We start from the raw sequence: 20916 nt of genomic DNA, 5'->3' as shown, positions 1-20916 counted from the left end.
CTCCCAGGGACAGGATGGGTCCCTCAGGCAGTTAGCTTGGCTGCCTATTAGCAGAGACAACCGCCTGAGGTCAACACTAGCTTTGCTGTCCATTGCAGCTAGAAATCTCAAATATGGCCGAGAATGAACGTTTCTCTTGTAGCTAGCCCGGATGCTAGATTGGCCCCCTTAAACTCTTGTCTCCCGAGGAATGCTCACTGAAGCGGTGCGGGAAACTTTGGCTGGGCTCCTCAAGAGATGAGAGTTTGCAGGGGGCTGATCTAGCATCTGCAATGGACAGTAAAGTTGGGTTGACTCCAGCTTCTTCTTTTCTCTGCTGTAATGCTTCCTGGACACGGTTTACAGCTCTGAGCCCCAAGTGGCAAAAGACGAGGGCTGCCTTGGCACCACCAGCTGGTGCAAATATTCCGCTGGCGAAGGTGGAATGCTGATGCTGCACAAATGCAAGTAGTGCTTCGCTCCTGCACCTTTCACCCATCGCCACCGCCGCTTGGGCTGCTCCCTTCGCAACAGCATCATTACCTCATTCCGGCCAGCGAGGTATGCACTCCTTTTTGCATGTTGCACCACCTGCAAAGTTGCACATTGCAGTGCCACCCCCTATGGCGGAGATTTCCAGCCCCATCACAGGCTGGTCCCATATTCCAGAGCTGTAGTAGGTCTGGCCCTTTGGTCATCCCAGAGCAGCTTCTCCACCTGGGTGCACCGGCCTGTCGGCAGCTCCCCTGAAGGCTGGTGCACCCAGGTGGAGGAGCTGCTCCAGGTTGACCAAAGGACCAGTCCTGTGACTACTACAGCTCTGGAATATGGGACCAACTTTCCCACCAATGTCAGCAAGCCACCGTCAGTCTGCCCGTCTTCATTTTCCTTCACTCAGATTGACCAAGCTTCTTGAGAGAAGGAACACAAAAGAGGTTTCCAGGCTTTGTGCTTGGACCGTGCACTTTCTTTTGGGCCTCCCACCTGGAGGCCTTGCAGAAGCAGACAGGTAGGCCTGAAAGGCGGCTGAGCCTCCCCCCTCCCACTGGTCCAAGGGATTTGAAATTATGCATTTGGTGGTCCCTGAGGTCCAAAAGGTTGGAGACCCCTGGACTAGAAGACCTCCAAGTTTCCTTCCAGCTCAATTCTGATTGATTGAATGAACACTCTACAGATTTTGCTGGGGTTTTTTTCCTTCCCCTTAAGTTCCTTAAACATATCACAATCTCAAATGGTCATGAAAGAAGATATTATTTTTAAAACCCAAATGAATGATTCTTTAAAAGAAACATGATATTTCTGTATTGTTTATGATATTTGTATGGAATATACAGATCATTAATACAAGGGATGAAAAACCTGTCAGATGTTGCAACTGTTAACATACAACAATCATATCTAATAAAAGATGCTGAGAAGTATATTTCAGAACTATCTGGAGAGTCACTTTTCTCATCCCACACTTATATTACATATTTTGTTTCTCATTTCAGGGTAGAGAATTGATCCACAGCTGGGCTGAATTCTTTACTTGCTTGTACATCCTGACTTTAGTGGCGGAAATTATGAAGAACTAGGTAGCAAAGATGGCATTTCTAGTGAATCCCTTTTGAGTGAAAAAGTCAGTCATAAATAAATAAAGCATTTTTTGCATTGAAACATAGTTGTTTGTAATCTTAATTCACCAGGTCAGTTCCTTCCATTACATTTTGTAGGCAAGGAAGTAGCAATAACTTTATTTTACTAGTTTGAAGCTAGAAGGGAATCATGATGAAGGGACCAGAGGTTCATCTCATACTTTCAAACTTCTTAGGGAGGGATTAGAAAGGAATATGATCAGTTTCGAGAAAGCAGATTGATTTCATTTTACCTCATGGCTGTTGAACCACAAATTTTGTTTGTTTTCGATATTGCATATCAACTGTGGGAAGATTCTGGTAAGGTTGTCTTAGCACATGAAGTACAGGTTTTGCAGCATGAAGATTGCGTCCTTTGTCCATTCTCAGCCATGGAATCCATGGGGTGGTTTAGCCAAGTTGCCCTCTCTTATACAAGTTTACCTTCATAGGGTTGAGATTATGGGGGAAAATTAGAGAGATTGTGGAGAAAATAAAGGATAGGATCCACAGGATAGGATCCAATAGTTAAACAACTATATATAGATATAAATAACTAAATCAGCTAATTGCATTTAGTATCTTTCGTTTTTGTGCATTTGAGTCAGTGTTGAGTCCTGGTGACTTCCTGGACAAAAACCTGTGATTTTCTTTGCAAGATTTCAGTAGTAGATTGCCATTGCCTCTATCTTAGGGCTGAGAGAGAGTGACTGTCCAAAGTCATCCAATTTTTGGTTTTGTGCCTAGCAGGAACAGAACAGAACAGTCTCCTGGTTTTTAGTCTGATACCTTAACTACTATACAAATATGACTCTTTTATTATATTTAAATCCAGTAAAGGGCTATGAAAGCAAACATAAATCTTGTAAAGAAGGAGATTCTGTATATTAGAACTTCCTGGACAGACAAATGATTTCAGTGTCTCAGACAACCTATAATCAGCTTTGGTAGGATTGGCAAACATTGTTCTTTCTGAGTACAGAATGCCTGGCCAAAGATTACCATAATGTATTATATGTGGGGTTACACTTGAGAATGAATCAAAGATTTTAACTAATACACAGTCCAGCTGCTCTGGTAGATTTACACACAGAGGGCATATCAGTTATATCAGTCTTTAAATAATGTATGAGTTGCTGAAATATTTACTGTCACATTCCATTCATGTTACTAGAGCAGGGTTTTGATATTTTGATACATTAAAAACATTAGAATAACATTTTGGTTCTACTTTTCATGTGTACACTTGTCTTCCTTTGCCATTACTCCTATAGTAGCATTTTTAATAGTAAAGTATGGAAGCATTTAATAGTAAACATGAAGAACATGTATTGAATTACTGTATGATTCCTTTAACTAGGAGTTCCAGGTATTTTTCTAGCATCCTTTTGTAATTATGTATACCTCAACAAAAGACATCCAAAAGTACTTATATGAATCAGAACAGAGCTTAACTCACATTTAAATCCTGTTCAAGAAATGTTTAAATGAAATTAATGCTTGATGATGACTGCTATTTCTGAGCTTAATTTGTTGTTTTTCTGAGAAAAAAAATGAGAATAAATTGGACAATACTTTGCCTTGGGGCTTCTAGAAGAAAAACAGAATACAAAATCTAAGCAATAAATCATGTCATCATTATAGATTGACAATTTTGTTCAAACTTCAAAGAAACCAATCTGTTAATGTGGGAATATTAAACAAATATATTTCAGGGTAACAAGAGATGATAGGAAGGCATATATTGTTTCCTCATCTTTAGTCTTGGATTATTCTATAAAGAAGCAATAACATCAAAATAAAAGTTTGACATAACAATAGAAGATAAAATGCAGAATAAAATATCATCTGATATTTTGAAAGCCTATACAAAGAAAAAATAACTCTTAAAACTATTGTAGAAAAAGAAACATTGCGGTCAAGACCAGTTCTTTGGAAAGGAAATTAAAATAGTGCTACCACCAAAGAGGTTCTGTATTTTGTCATCATCACGTCATCTAAGAAAGACTGATCATGATAAACTAATTTAAAATGTTTACCCAAATAACTTGATACTAAGCAGCTTAGACCTTTAAGTCAGAACTGGCAGTTTGGATTATAGTTAGAAATGAACCAGAAATCTACATACCCTGTTTCCCTGAAAATAAGACATCGCCTGATAATAAGCCCAATCGGTTTTTGAGTGAATGCGCTAAAATAAGTTCTCCCCCGAAAATAAGCCCTCCCCAAAAATATTTAAACACAGAGCTGGAAATCAGGTAAGACGGCAAGAGAAGCCCCATCTTGCTTCACGCGCCCCAAAATAATAAGACCTCCCCAAAAATAAGGTCAAGCGCTTATTTCGGGGTTAAATGCAGACAATGTCGGCTGGCGACCCCCAGGGGGAGAGCCTTCTCTGTGGTGGCACCTACTCTCTGGAACAATCTACCCCCAGAGATACGAGTGATCCCAGATCTCCGGACTTTTCGTCGGGCCCTTAAAACCTACCTCTTTCAGTTAGCCGGGCTGTCCTGATTTTATGATGGGTTTTTAAAATTTGAAATTGGTTTTAAATTGAAATGTTTTAAACTATGGGCCAAATTATTTAATTATTTTAAATCTATTTTAACTTTTGTATATAAAGTGTTTTACTTGGCTGTTCACCGCCCTGAGCCCGAAAGGAGAAGGGCTGTATAGAAATTTGATAAATAAATAAATAAATAAATAAATAAATAAATAAATAAATAAATAAATAAATAATATAAGACAGGGTCTTATTTTCAAGGAAACACGGTTTCTAAGCAAAAGTTATAATTAATGATTTGATAAATATGGTTAGGCCACTTTGTAAAGGAAAATATGTAATTGAGAGGTCATCTTAATGTATTTGCTAATTTGAACATAACAACATAAAACATCATCTGCTTAACCCAAGTCCTTGGGAAAGACTTGATAGGTGGATAAAAATAACAAATCCAGTCTGAACATTTGGTATTTGTGATGCATTTTTGAATGTTCAGTTGATTGAGTTTCATGTTTAATGAATAAAGTAAATAATAATAATAATAATAATAATAATAATAATAATAATAATAATAATAATAATAATAATAATAATAATAATAATCCACCTACAGACTTCATTTAAAAATGAAAGTATAACAAGTATGTGAAAGACAACAAAATGGTGATGGCAAGTAGTAGACTACCTTCACAACTTCAAACGTGCCAGTCATTTGGTTTTAATAACAGGGGAACATTCAGCCAAGACTGCTGTTAGAAATATCCACTAAGGATGAATAATTACTGAATTGTACAGAGTTAATAGTGAAGGATGCTGAAAGCCGAGTTATAGTATCCCTTTATTCTTGGTTGCTTCAGTGAGTTGATGATCCTGACCACTGAACTAACATTGCATCAAGAAGGAAAATCAATTTTATTGCATTAATAGGCACACTGGTGTGAAGTCATAGAAACTTGCAGTGAGAATATGATGTTGAAATCTGTACTTTTAAAGTACAACAAAGAAGCACTTGTAACAGGCAGAAAATAAAGTCATAACAGACTAAATCAGAAACTAATCAAAGCATAATCTGTGATCAGAAATATTTATCACTAATTCCTTGATTCTGTGCTTCTTAATGGAACTTCTTACATCTGGACATTCCTGCCAGAAACCAAATCACATGTTTATTCCCAAAAGTTGTTTTCACTAAAACTTCTTTTACCATGCCAAGGTCAGATTATAGTTTTTATATGAGGCTCAGAAACTTTTACTTCAAAAATAAATAAAAGCAAAATGTTCATTCTATAAAATAATAAACAAATGAAACAAATACAAAACTATTTACAGTTTTACTTATTGATTTCTCACTGATGTGGCAAGACTAATAAAAACTAATGCAACATTTTTAAAATGATAGAGCTAGACTAAATCATAGTAGCATTTATATGTTCTATTAAATAAAACACCAGAATAATTTATCTAAACCAGAAGAATATATCACAACAGAATTATATAAGAACTACAATAACATATATTAAATATCACAAATGAAGATGAATATATGTGTCCCAGGATAATGTTGCAGGATCCAATCTGGGTCAGTCACTGGGACCAGAGAGTTAGTCTTCTGAGCTTTTGGACTCATGCTGGAGCCAAACCTCGGGAAACTTGGCTCTAGAGGAATGTATTCTAGAGAGCGGTAGAGAAGTTTTTGAAAATGGGATCCAGATGAGTCTGAAGGCTCAGAAGACTAAATCTCTGGTCCCAGTTACCGACACAGATTGGATCCTGCTATATTAAATATATGTAAGTAACAGATTTATTTTTATTAACATTGTTTATGTTCTTCTCTATTAGTTTTATAAGTTTCAACAAGTTTGGTTGAAACTTGTTTGACCATTATTAGCTGAAGGGTGCTAAATAGAATGATGAATTTCAGAGGTTTAGTTGCTCATTTTAATTATGAAAAAAACTACAAATTTTTTTTTCATGAACTGCTTAGAGATCTTTAGAATGGAACAGTTTAATAAATTATAAATAAAAGCAAATAAAACTTGATCCTGTGTACTTCAAAGTGTGTTTTAATAATATAGTCTATTTTTGTGACTTTTGCCATCAAATCCTTCCATGCATTCAAACTGTGTGCCAATTTTAATCTTGCAAGTATGTAATGGCGAAAAAACTTACTGGCTTAGATCTAATTTCACAAACTAATATATTCAAATCCACTTCAAACAACTGTTGGTTAAAATCATGACTACTGTATATTCTTTCTAATCCAATTGACTTAGTTTTATTTGCTTCACTCTCTTTTACTAGATCTGATCCTTTGTTCACAGCATTCTGTAAGATGAATCTAATTCAGATCTAATAGGGTTTGTCATGATTACATGATTTTTGCCCACAGAGACAAAAATATGAAAGTTAACATGCAGAACTTGCGTGAAGCTGGTTAATTTTATGGGATTTTCTATGTGGAGGTTGGAATCATCACTCGATGGGTCTATCTCAGCAAAAAAGCTAGGAAAAAATGTTCTGCTTGGGAGGTTATTAATAATCATGGGCTCTTATCATTTTTATTAAGGTTATGTATTTCAGTCTGAAGTTTATACATTTCCTGTTTGCTGTATTCTAACATTTGGACAATATCTATTTGAAGAAAATCATATCTAAAATTTGCAAGCTAATAAGCATTACCTGGTTTTTCCTCTAAGGTCACAGGAACTAACAACATTTTTCTTGCAAGCTATGTATATATTGAGTTATGTAAGTACATCTATGCAGCCAATTGCTAATAAAACTAAGTTTTCCGCTAAAGATATACTCTTCCTGTTCTGTTTTATTTATTTGTTTTGGCAAATATTTGTTCCTGCTAAGTATGTAAGAAAATGTAACTCAAATAGTGTGTTTTGTATATTTGTAACTATTAAAGGAATTGGAGGATTATGGAATCTCTCCCTCCCTCTCTGTTATAGAAATCTGTTTTAAAGATTTTGTAATTGATAAAAAAAGATTGAATTTCTCAAACAACCTACCTTATCCACTTATAAAATAAAAGGGCCTATTGTATTGGCTACAATAGGCCCTTTCTATCCCTGAAATCTATTCCAGAATTTTTCCTTAAGAAAATATTTAAAATGAAAAAGATGAAGTAGTAGCTTAATGTTTTTTGGTTGAAGATTCCTAGCACTACTAAAGAAGGCAGTGCCCAAGCCACTTCCTCATTGTTGCCAATAAAACTATGGAGAAATAGCACATGAAATCACATGTCAGGTTTGACTTGAAGGAATCTTTACTGTTTTTTTTTAAACATTCAAACTGAAATTGGGTTCTTGTATGTTTGAATAGGTTTTAAATTTATGAAAATGTTTCTTTGAATCTTGAGAAAATGTTCAAAAGAGACTCCCATTGCTTTCAGGTTGATCAGAGTTGTTCTACCCTGCCAATATGCATAGCTAAACCTTATGGTTTAGCCTTAAAACCTTATGGGATATGTTTGTGTAAGGTATGATGCACAAGACTATCTCAAGTGTGGACATTGCACAGATAAATAAGTTCCTGTATCATCATCTATTAGTTTGTGCTAGACATGGAATGAAAAAAAAACCAAGACCATAAGCCTGTAGCTGCTTAATCTTTCTTTTCTTCTTTATCTTTATTTGATTTATATACTGCCCTACTCCTGAAGGACTCAGGGCGATGAACAGCCAAATGATAAAATACCTAAATACAAAATTTAAAAAACAGAATAAAACCGAATTAAACAATTTGGACCAGACAGATTTAAAAACCCCCAATCATTTAAAAACAGATTAAAATTTTCATATTAAAAAAGAAAAAGCGAAAAGATTAGGCCAGGCCCGCCTGGTGGAATAAAAAGATCTTGAGAGCGTGGTGGAAGGTGCGCAGGTCCGGGATCCTCCGTATCTCCAGGGGGAGCTCATTCCAGATAGTAGGTGCCCCCACAGAGAAGGCTCTCCCCCTAGGGACCGCCAGTTGACACTGTTTGGCTGACGGCACTCGGAGGAGTCCCTCTCTATGAGAGCATACCGGCCGGTGGGAGGCTATTGGTGGTAGTAGGTGGTCCCGTAGGTACCGTTAATAAGGTGAAAAAGTTACTATAAATGTTGTACATCATACCTGCACAAATTGGATTCCCTGTACAATACATTTATAGAATGCTGAAACAGAAATACTACTTAAGGTATGCATTTGTTGTGAAACTGTTAGTAATTTGTATTCTACAGCATAATAGCAATCCAGATTAAATGATAATATAATCATATTATAATATTATTTGCTTATAAAACATGGGGTGGAAGAGACATTTATACTTCAATTATATGGGCATTAGCAATTTAACATTTGTACATTTGTGAACTATGTATTTTTCAAGCAAAAAGAACATTAATTCACTTTTTTATGCTACTTTGCTATTGTGTCCTTTGCAATATGTTATGCAAATATCATAACTATCTTTTTATTGCTGGGTGGAGACATTTTGAATTAATTGTTAATTAATTGTTTTCCTTTTTTTCATTTCCCCTTAATTTCAAAGGTTGAAAAAAATGATGACATTGACCAAAAGATTGAACAAGATGGCATCAAACCAGAAGATAAAGCTCATAAGGCAGCCATCAAAATTCAGGCTAGCTTCCGTGGACATATAACAAGGAAAAAGCTCAAGGGAGAGAAGAAGGGAGATGCCCCAGTTACTGATGTTGAAGGTGGAGAGAAGAAGGAGGTCCTTGCCAATGGTCTGGCAGATGGCAAAACTGCTATTACAGAAATCGCTCCAACTGAGAATGCCCTACCTGGAGATGAAAGCAAAGGGGAAAACACCCCAGCAGATGAAAAGCAGGCAGATGGCATTGCCAACAGTGGTTCAGAGCAACCTATTCCAAAGGCCACTACTCCTGCTACTCCATTGGAGGAAAAGCCTGATCCTGCTGCCACTGAAAGTGCCACTAAAGCTTCCACTGATAATTCACCATCCTTGAAGGCTGATGAAGCCCAAGTCAAGGAGGAACCCAAACAAGCCGATGTGCCTGCCACTGCCACCACTGCCGTCTCCCCTAGTGCTGCAGAAGATGCTACTGCCAAGGCAACAGCGCAACCCCAAACAGACACGGCAGTGAGTAGCCAAAATGAAGAGAAAACAGGTATGCTATAACAGCATGTGGGTAAGCTATTTTATAATACAGACGAGTAGTGAGCAAATGAAGAATTAAGCCATAATTTGGCTGTTTATGAGATTAATGCAGAATAAAATAGGCAGTCAAAGTGGTATGGTAAATTCCATGGTAAGAATATAAAATCAAAAATCCTTGTGATAACATCAAGGTCAAGGATAGGTATGTAGTGAAATATTAATCAGTAAAAATATCTGAACGGCATGATTTGAAATAGCTGTCAATCTGGGGTAGAAATAACATTTATACAAAAGAGTTAAATTAATATTTCAAGTATCCAGAAATAACTCTTGTCTTTTTAGTAGGAAATATAATGTCAAGATAGATGTATAGTACATGCACTGTCTCTATGACTCATACATTTGATCTGCGTAAATAATACTAGCTATTGAATTTAGGGGAACACACATTCTAAAGGTTGATAACCATTGAAAATCTAAAGTAGGCTAAGTAGCCAAACTGGATGATTTTTGGCTTAATTCTGAATGATTTCAGTGGAGATGGGACAAATATGATTTTGAATCATTTTCTTTCAAATTGGTCTTTACATCTCATGAGAAATCAGTGTCTCCTCTGGCTGACCATACAAGAAGGGCATAGTGTTTGAATGAATAATAAAATTTGCAGTTCTAGTTGCCAAAAGCAATTTATTATGAACAGAAACTGGACTAAGAGGATGGCAGGCAAAATGCATAAGGAATTTGGAATCAGTAAACTTGCAAACCTGTTTTCTTGTAATGCGTATCATTTAGTTCAGTGACAGTGTGACAGAATAAATGGACTCTGGATTATAATCCATTAAGCGACATGTTGCCGAATTGTGACAACCTTTCCACATCCTTGTATTTGTGATTTTATTGTTCCCTCCTGTAGCTTGACTTGGCAACTTGATGGTTTTAGGCTTCTGGATGAGTATTGCCTGGCTCCAACAACAGAACCCACACAGAATAGAACAAAATTTCTCAGAAAATTAAATTATGCAGGAACATTATAGACATATCGAGATAAATGCAGATTTTAAAAGTTAATTTTTTTTAATGATTACTTGTTCAGGTTATTTCCACAAGTTTCTCAAAACTTCAAGCCATCATTCAGGAACAATTTCTTAAGTTTTATATGATACTTTCTGTTTCTTTGATTATACTATTTAATATAGAACACATGGATTGGTAGGATCAAAATGGGAGTGGGCATTGCTAAATAGGAAGAATGTAGTAATAGGACAGATGTATATCTGTATTATTTGCAATTTTGTAGAGTAGGGGAACTAAGTATTAGATAAATGAGGCAACTGAAGAGAATCAAGTGATACTGGGTTCTCAAGAAACAAATGACAACAAGTTAGAAGAATTAATTATTTGGTTGCCAGAAATAATGCATCAATACAAATTTAATGAATCGATCATTAAATTATTCAAAAGAAATTCAGATAATGAGTATACTTATAGTGAAAATGAACATATGCCAGCGAAACATGTACACTAACCTCACAATTAGTACAAAAGCTAGGAGTGGCACAAAGAGCCATGGAAACATACCATACATGCTTGGCATCACAAGACAAGATAGAAAGTCCTGCATATGGATTAAAGAACAAAGGAAAATATTTAATGGCATCAAAAGACTGAAAGAAATGGAAATGGGCTAGTCACATAGTGAGAAGAACTGATGGCAGGTGGACTAAGGTAGTCTCATAGAATGGATCCCACTAGATTAAAAAAAAAATCCAAAAAAGAGACCTAAAACAAGATAGAGTGAGTATTGTGGGCCCAACTGGCAAAGGAAAGCTCAAGAACATATTGGTTGGAAACATGCAGAAGAGACCTGCAGTGGATAGACAATGGCTAAAATGATGATGATGTATTATGGTGAAAACAAATATATACATACCTTTCTACCCTTTCTACCCATGAGCTGATTACCTGTTGTAATCTCGTTGGATACCTGAACTATTGCCCTCCCATCTCACTTCCACTCCTTTCTAAGGCATTTTTCCCAACAACAGCAAATATTGCTTTATTTTTTTAAAAAAACCATTATTTTCCTTAATTTCCACTAAGTGGCAGCATGTAGTCTCAGATTACTGATTAGAAGCCAAACTATACACCAAATTTTAAAATAGTGACAAACTTCCTGTCAATTTTGTCAACATCTCTTCAACAGCAGGTTCAAACTTCATATGGATGTACACTAGTTTTTTTTCTTTGTTTCTTACAAACAAAGTATTATTTTTTATACTTTCCGGCCTTTGAAGTCAAGCACTTATTCTATAGACCTTCCTAGCCATTTAGTAATTTGATTTCAGATGTAAACAGAAAGTTCATTTGTTGTGGTTTTCAAACAGGAAAGCAAAAAGTTTATTTAAATAATTTATACGGCCACCTATTTCACAACAATGACTCTGAGTGACATACTGGGCTTAAAACAACAACTATACTTCTGTATATATCACCTAAAGATTTTTTTAAAAATAAAACTAGTCAGAAAACATCAGCGTTTCAACATCAGAGTCCACCTAACTACCTAGGACAATGCCAGGAGAAACAGGCAGTTCATCAGTACCTTGCAAAAGGCTAAGAGAACTGGAGCTATCCAAGATTTCAAGATGGGTACTATTCCATAGGACAGATGCTGCATAGGACAGAGAAGACATGACCTTTGAATCCAACAAAATGGTACTGTTTGACAGAAGGGACTCAGGGTACGTATTTCTTGCTACATCTGGAGGCTAAGCAGAAACAATGGAGGAGAGGTGGTCCTGCAAGTATTTTCCATTGGTTGTTGAAGATTAGCTTTATGGAGACAGCCACTGGAACTCTCCTTGCTGTGGTCTCCAACAGAGTATCCTTGTCCCATTGTTCCACAGATAGTCAGGCTCTTTCGTCCATACTTCTGAATTTTGTGCACTCCTGTCTAATTATTAATTTTTTATGCACTCCTGTCTAATTATTAATTTTTTGTCTTATGGACAATAGCTCTTTCCTTGCAGGAGCATAACATTTTACAGTAGCTTAGTAGATAGTAAATAAACGGTATTGGATTCATATCAAAAATGACTGCATCACATTGCTATATGTACACTTCCTGTGGGTGAATACACAACCCCCACAATCTCAAAATTACTTCCACCAAGGACAAAACTAGAACTTTTCTCTAAGTGGAAATTGACATGTAATGGTTTCCTATCAGAGAAATTGTGCTTTTAGTTGATATTTCTGATATAAAATGATGTTACCTCCCTTTCGTCTCCCACATATTTCTGGTGCATTAAAGGATTGGTGTAGGAGCAAGGAAGGAAGAAGTAGAGGCATCATAACTAGGCATGGCATCTTGTTAATCTTGAAAATGTATCTGAATATTCAAAGATAAACACTTAAGAGAACTTGTTTTTGAATTCTGGTGACATATTTAGAAAGAGAAATTTCAGTTTTACTTGCTCTCTTCATAATTCCTTCTGTTTATTTATTTTCTACAATGTGAGTTCTTCTCCTTTAGCTCAATGATTTGAGAGCATGTTATAAAATTTATCCTACGTTGCTGTAAAAGGGACAAAGAAAAGTGCAAACATTTGAAGTGGAAAAAATGAAACAAGTTTTTGTGGAAATTCATGGATATTCCTCAAAAGGTTCTGACTCTTACTGTAAAAATGGTATACAATATTGTCTCAAGTCACTGATCAAAAAAAGCTGTCAATGTAATTGGTAGTGGAAAGCTGCCAATAAAGAAATGAATTCAATGGCTACAAGCCAGTAATATTGGCTAGCCACTGAGACTTGGCTATTACTATTACAAAAAGTAAATGCAGCTCAGCCTTTTTTTTTCTTACAGTGTTTCTGCAGTTACCTCAGTTTTCTAATCCAAGAATATGATCTCATCAGTGACATTGACAACATATGAGCTCCCTCCTTTTCTTTGTCCTTTGTCTGAGAAACATATTTCATGAAAGATTGAAGGATGTATCAATTCAATCAGATGACAGCACAATGGCAAAATTATTTAGTCTGATTTCTCCCCCTTATTATCTATGTTCCGTCTTTTAAGGATTATTTCCTCAGGGATTCCTTATATTTTTACATGAATCAATGTAATAGTTTTTCAGACAGTAGCCACAGAATATGAATATTCAGTTTTTGTTGGAAATATATATATAAGAAAAATGTGTATCTTAGAATGAAAAGTCATTAGGAAAGACTTGAAGCAAGATGGAATTGTGGTACAAGTTCTCAGAACAAAGCAATATATATATATATATATATATATATATATATATATATATATATATATATATATATATATATATATATATATATATATATATATATATATATATATATATATATGTTTTCTCAGGTTTTCGCGGGTGATTTGGGTCTTCTCCCACGTAAAATTGGAAGTGTCTTGGCGACGTTTCGACAAAGTCTCATTCGTTATCTTCAGGCTGGTGTTCTCGGCTTCGTGCTTCCATTGCTCCTGGAAGCACGAAGCCGAGAACACCAGCCTGAAGATGACGAATGAGACTTCGTCGAAACGTCGCCAAGACACTTCCAATTTTACATGGGAGAAGACCCGAATAACCAAAGACATATATATATATTCATATTCTATTAGGGTTGGGCAATGTGTACCCTTTGGCTTGATTTCATTTGGAGCTTAGATTTACTTTCAGAAATTCTCTAGAAACAAGCCTTGTTTTACCTTTTCTAGAAAAAATGGTGATCTAGAGAAAGAGATGTATAGAAAGAGAAAGATCATCAAAAGAAGTGGGGCAGAATGAACCCAAGAAAGAAAATGTTAAAAGATGTCACATGCCCACTTTTAACTCAGCCATAAACTGTACAAGGCCCTTAGTTCCAGCAGATATTCTCAAAGAAGCATAGCTCTTGAAGGGAAGGGGTGACTTGTAATTACTTATTATGACTTTTGTTTCATAAAGAGCTTTGATATTTTTGAAAGTAAGAGGACAGGTACTTATCTTTAGAAAAAACTTAAAGCATTTAACTTGAATGAGTAGCTTCCCACACATTCAATAATAGAGGAATCCTATGCGCATGTATCCTCGGTAGTTTCATTACCGTTTTATTTTATATTTATTTGCTAGTTTTAATTATATAGTTTATTTGAATAGTATTTTATTAGAGAAAATATTTTACATTGAGCTTTACATGACAGTCTGAATGAATAAATATTGCTAAGAATAGAGTACTAGCTGTAGCAGGTTATCAGTGGGATTCTATTCATATTTATTTAAAAGTAATTTTATTCTCTGAGACACCTTAATAAGTATACTTATAGATGTGTTAATTGTTAAAAGAAATTCATTTAATTCATTGTATTAAAATGGCTTGATCACAATTTGTACAAAAGTTCTATTATCTATGACTTCTTCATAGCTACTTAAAAGCCAGCTCACGCCTGCTGCAAGTGACCAAACAGACTGAGCACAAAGATGAATTAAACTAAACAAAAAACAGTGAATAATTCTTGCTTCTACATTGCCGGCTAAGAACTAGACTCATAGTGATTATTTCTTAAATTTCATCCTGGAGGCGGATGTCTTCATTTAAATTGCAACCCAATGAAGATCCACTTTTAAACATGCTTATCTCTTGATCAAAAGAGCTAAAGAATTAGGGAACTCTTTTCAGCACATCCTAAACGTTGGCTAGAGTCACTTAAATGAAATAACTTCAAAAAAAGCAAAGGCTACCTTTCAGTGATATTCAGGACCTTTGATCTAAAGTAATCTGTGTTATTTCAGGTGTAGAAACTCTTTTTGTGCACTATGCATGCCCATATGTATGACATGTAAGCCTTTTTCATATAGCTTCCAAATCTATGGACTCTGCAGTGTAGCCAACAAACCAGAGTGGAAGTTGTTGTTGTTGTTTTTTAAATGTTTTTATTAAGTTATAGAGTATTATAAAATACAAAAGTAAATAGAAGAGCAGGGAGGGGGAGGGGAAAGGGGGAAGTGAAGTGAGGAAAGATAGGGAAAGAAAAAGAAGCATTGGCTTCCGACTCCCTCTGCTACAGTAAAATAAGGCATTAACATCAAATCACAGCTTTTTGCTTTTCCATAATAGTATGAACAAGTCATTTCTATAAAGATCTATTAGTCTAATCTATAAAACCCAAAGTCAGAGTTTCATTCTTTTCAGAGTGGAAGTTGATGTTGTGATCGCTGAGTATTCTTGCATATTTGCAAAATGTGAGGAAATGTTTTATAGTTTTAATGATTAAAATTGCAAATTGAAAAAAAAAAGCAGTTAATGTTCATTATGAGAATTTCTTGGATTTTGTATCATTTAAAAATAATAATAATAATCATGCCATATAATTCCCATGAACAATTGTTAAATACCACAGGCAATATAATATTTTTGTAGAGTTCATTTACAGACCAACAAACAAAGGAGTTGTCCTGGGATCCACAAAAGAGGGACTTCTATCCAAACTATAATTTAGTTTTGCAATGTTGAAAGTTGATCCTTTTTATTCAAGGCAGTAAAACAAACCAGTTCAAGTATAGCCAAAATCCAGAATTAGTTCATTATTTTGGATGCAGTTAGCTGTAGATTTTTCCATAGGGTTAGATCTGTGGCTATGTACATTGGATAAGTCTGAAATATGACAAACACTTTCTTTCTGATTGTCAGTGGAAGGACATACTGTGTAAAATGGAAATTTCTTCTCTAAGGGGTGGCAGTCATGTAAACCCTTGTACATGTAAAATCTTATACATTTATGTAACTTCCATATTGTTCAGATTTGAGAGCTTAAGAAAATGAATACATACTGCAATGGATCCAAATCCCTTATACAGTAAATTGGCCCTTTGTTGTCACATTCCTCTCTGTTTAAAATCTCATGAAAATAGGAAAACTATTTAACAATGGGATAAATCACTAAATCCATGTAGTAGTTAGTAGTGCTATTGCATACATCTCAGCAACACAAATTGTAGATGCTGGCAGGGGCTGATAGCCAATTAGATTTTCTCTTTTGAAAGTCAGCTATTCGCAGAATTGAACAATGCAAATCATTATCCCTTCCTACTCCAACCGCAAAATCAATAATTCCAATTACTTAGCAACAAAAATAATGGCTAGCCATTCTTCTGCATTTCACCTCACAGTTTTGCTGTGAAAAGTTTATTTTTTTAAAAAGTGGAACCTAAGAATTCTGAGAGATTATAATACTGCAATCAGCTTCATCTCCATTTACTTCTGACATACTCAGTTTTAATGTAATGGCCTTCAATTTATGAAAACTCCTTCTATAGAAAGCCTATCAGCAGGGATGAAATGCTCCCGGTTCAGACCGGCTCACCCGATCCAGTAGCGATGGCGGTGGGTGGTTCGGAGAACTGGTAGCAAAAATCCCTGCCCCCCCCACCATGCCCAGCTGAGCTGCACGATCATCAGAGGCTTTTTTTTTTACTTTTAAAAGCATTTTTCTACAACTTCTTCCGCTGAAAAAATGCTTTTAAAAGTAAAAAAAAAGCCTCTGATGATTGCGCGGCTCAGTTGGGATCGTCAGAGCCTTTTCAAAGCATTATAAGTCTCTCTGACGATCAGGCAACTCAGCTGGGATCATCAGAGAGACTTTTAAAGCATTTTTTTCTGCAACCTCTTCAGCAGAAGAGGTGGTTAAAAAATGCTTTGAAAAGGCTCTGACGAGCCCAGCTGTGTTGCCTAATGGGCAGAGCCTTTTCAAAGCATTTTTTTGCATTTGCAGAAAAAAATGCTTTGAATAGTTTTTTTTTAAAAAGTTGACCACGCCCACCCAGTCACATTACCCCCCACCAAGCCACGCCCACAGAACTGGTAGTAACAAATTTTACATTTCACCCCTGCCTATCAGTTCCTTGGATAGAACAGATTGTTCCCTTTTTTAAAAAACTATAACCAGTGCTATATGTCTGGAAGATATTTTTTGGCATCTGATTGGTCAGCAACAGAAAACCTTGGGAGGAAATCAGGCTGCTATAGGACAATGCACAGTATTGATATTAGTTTTCATTATTCGTTTCTGACTGTGTTTCTCTAGTCTTTTTAGGTTAAGTTAATTATTAATTAAAATAATCTATAGTTTACAACAGCCATCATCCTGAGAGAGAGGGAAAGAAAGAGAATGGCATTTGAAAATCTAATACTTTAATTTGCTATCCAAGAAGAAAAAGAAGGTATAATGTTTTAAACTTAAAACGCAAAATTTGAACAACACATTTACTGACTCCTACTAAGGAACAATATGGAAGTTTTTCAATTCTATAAGACTTTTTCGCAGACAATAAATTAAAAGGAAAGTAGAGGTAGATGATAGAACGTACGTTCAGCATGAAACAAATTCGGTTTGTTTCAGACCTAATGGTAAACTGATAAATAATTTGCCACTATGTTTAGAGGCTCTGTTTATATTAGTTTCTTAAATGAAAAATGATAACCATTTGCAGAGATCTATGTTGTCAAGGAAACCAATTGTATAACTTTTTTCAATTTACAGTTTAAAATGAGATATAGGGCTCTTTCTCATTTCTCCAACAATGGCATAAGCCTATTTAGCTAGCCATTAGTTTTATGACCCATCCTTATAATTTTTTAAAATATAATTTGACATAATTCTCGTCATGGACCAATTTAGCATGATTCATCAATGATGTGGTTGCTAATGTTGACCAAGGTGGGCTCTGCCAACTCCTATTGCTACATTAGGAAGCTGCAGGCATGCTCCCTCTCTTCTAATTGTTAAGAATTACTCTCCAGGGCCATTTTGGTATGTGCTACAGACAGAACATACATCTGTCTTCTGCAGAGGCATCTGCCCATGAAATGCTTGACTGGTGTTTTCTGGAATGCTTGTTAGGCCTTACTTGGGCTCCTTATAAGCAGGGATTTAGCACTCTTTTGAAAAAGCCTAAGACCTGTATTTTAAACATGAATTGAATATTGTTTTGTGGAAAGATAGAAAAGGAAGGAAGGAAGGAAGGAAAAGAAAGAATGGAAAGAATAAAAAGACAGACAGACAGACAGACAGAAAGAGAAAGAAAGAAAGAAAGAAAGAAAGAAAGAAAGAAAGAAAGAAAGAAAGAAAGAAAGAAAGAAAGAAAGAAAGAAAGAAAGAAAGAAAGAAAGAAAGCAAGCTCTACCACAGGGGTCCCAAACTTGGCAGCTTAAAGACTTGTGGACTTCAACTCCCAGAATTCTCCAGACAGCTATGCTATGCTGGAGAATTCTGGGAGTTGAAGTCCACAAGTCTTAAAGCTGCCAAGTTTGAAGACCTCTGCTCTACCAGAATACATCTGTCTTGGGAAAATGGTATTTCCAGCCAAAAGGATAGAGCTGCATTCACTGCTATTCCATTGCAGCACTTAGTGGAAGATGAAAATTGCTCATTATCATTTCCTACCTGCCTCTTCTGCCCTTTTGATCTGTCAGCCAAACTATTTGGGATCCTGGGTTTAGTATTTTTTCAGAAAAGTGTTAGACTCCTGACAAATCATGGAATGAAGAGCAGGAAATTCTTCTGTGCATGTGACCTGAACTGGACAACTTGACAGATTAAATATGTTAAATATGCCATTCCAAACAACTGACTGCATTTACCCAGTCATACTTCTTTCCCTGCTCCAGATAATGGTTAGTAAATAGGCTACACTTAGTGGAGAAGAAATGAAGCCGGGGCAATTAAAGAGGTCTTGTTCTGCATTAAAATGGTAAAGATAGCATTTGTTTCTATGGCAACTAGTCACCAAATTTTATGCTAGTAAACTTTTCTTTTAGGTACTGATAATAAGACACCCATGGAATAGTCCTGGAATAGATAGTGAATTTTAAAAAGTTTCACCTGCTGAGTACCTTCTTGCCTTGGAGAAACCCTAGAAAACAAAATTTGACAAGTATGTTAATAAATAAAAAATAAATCTATTTCAAAATGCAATGGTTTATTTCTCTAGTGTTAAACTTCTTGTCGCTCCTCCTATCTCCCTGCTTCAGACCTAATTAAATGTGCCTGTTAGTATGACTCAAAAGTAATTACTATGATGTTTTCACACCTGGGCTTCAATGACTCAGCACAAGAGCTCAATATTCCCTTTCTGGGCTTTTGGGGGTAGTAATTATTAGATTTGGCAGAATGGGTGTCTATGCAATCATTAAAGGTTTTGCCTTTGTGTCTGGGCAAATGACAAAACAAAACAAAGGATGTCAAAGGAAGAGTGAGACTCTTGCTGCCCTGCTACATCATCCTACATAGAGTTTAATTAATACCTTAGTTCAGCCCTGGATATTTTCTTTTAATGTCAGTGCACTCTGTGCACCATGCACCAATAAAACAGTCCCTCCAAGTACATGAAAAATGCTTCCCATTTGTAACCATCCAGTCCCTTACTAAGATTTTCTTAATTCTGTAGGATGAGTAATAGGATTATACCATGGGAAATACTTTTAGAACAATCGGAAGAACTATTGTTACATTAATCTACTGTTCATAAAGTCACAACCATTCGAACCCTTTTGTCATTAATTTTAAAATTCATAACTCAATGGCGATTGCAGCATCCACAGATTTTCTAATCCTTTAATTCTCATGTCTGACAACATCATTGCTGGTTAAATCCATGTTACGGTAACGGGATTCATGGGGAGAATTGAGATTGCCAACTAGTCATCTTAAATCTGTATATATCAGAAGCTGTCCTTTGTCCATTTGTTGTAAACTCAATGTTACAACCTAGAAATATAGAAATATTTATAATTTATCTCCAAATGTTTGAATGATAGCTTCAATTTATTTATCATATTTAAGAACCACCCATCTCCCTCAGAGAGGGACTCTGGGCAGTGTACAATAAAATATTCAAAGCATAAAAACACATATGAAATTTAAAAGAGGTAAAGAATGTTAAAATTCTTTAAAAGATGGGGGTTGGCTTCCAGAGTGCTAATCAGCCCCCGGGCTGCCTGATCCTCTGTGCATCCTGGAAGGCCAGAAGAGGGGGGCCCTGTCTCACTTCTTGGGGGAGAGTATTCCACAGGATGGGGGCAATGGCAGAGAAGGCTCTCTTTATGAAGCCCACCAGCTGGAATTCTTCGGGGGGGGGGTCTGCAACATACTTTTACTATCTGATCAAGTTGATGTAACAGGATGAAGGTGGCTGTGTAGGTAACCTGGTCCCATGCTATTTAGGTCTTTCTGGTCATAATTACAACTTGACTTGGTCCTTAAAATAAATTGGCACCCAATGCAGCTTGCAAAGCAGAAATATTACATGTGTTCTTCTTTGGGCACCCAATATATCTCACATGGCCACATTCTGCACCAGCTGATGCTTCTGGATACTTTTCAAGGGTGGCCTCATGTAGAACATATTGCAATAGCCCAAATGGGAGGTACATTCAGAGTCATGAGTGACTGAGCAGAAAGCTTCCCAATTTAGGAAAGGGTGCAACTTTACACAACACGAAGTTGAGTGAAGACCCCTAGCCACAACTGCTATCTGCACTACCGACAGCCTCTCTGTCTTATCTGGATTCAGTTGAAGTGTGTTGTTCCCACAGCCTCCAGGGTGGAACTAGGTATCATCAGCAAACTGGTGATACCTCATTCCATGGTGATGGATGATCTCACCCAATGTTTTCATGAA

The 20916-nt window shown here is 36.1% G+C and overlaps 1 protein-coding gene across 1 annotated transcript in view; it reads left to right on the top strand.

Moving 5' to 3' along the window:
* The window catches only part of GAP43 (growth associated protein 43), a 69734-nt gene that overhangs the window by 29538 nt on the left and 19280 nt on the right, over window positions 1-20916 (top strand). The window contains exon 2 of the mRNA XM_034411683.3: window positions 8639-9242. Within this exon, the coding sequence (XP_034267574.1) occupies window positions 8639-9242 (604 nt within the window). The remainder of the gene's footprint in view (window positions 1-8638; window positions 9243-20916) is intronic.

The sequence above is a fragment of the Pantherophis guttatus genome, chromosome 5, assembly GCF_059756535.1.
Source record: "Pantherophis guttatus breed Tessera chromosome 5, ASM5975653v1, whole genome shotgun sequence".
Classification (NCBI taxonomy): Eukaryota; Metazoa; Chordata; class Lepidosauria; order Squamata; family Colubridae; genus Pantherophis; species Pantherophis guttatus.
Note: the sequence above shows the minus strand (reverse complement) of the source record. Positions and strands in the feature narration are given on the sequence as shown.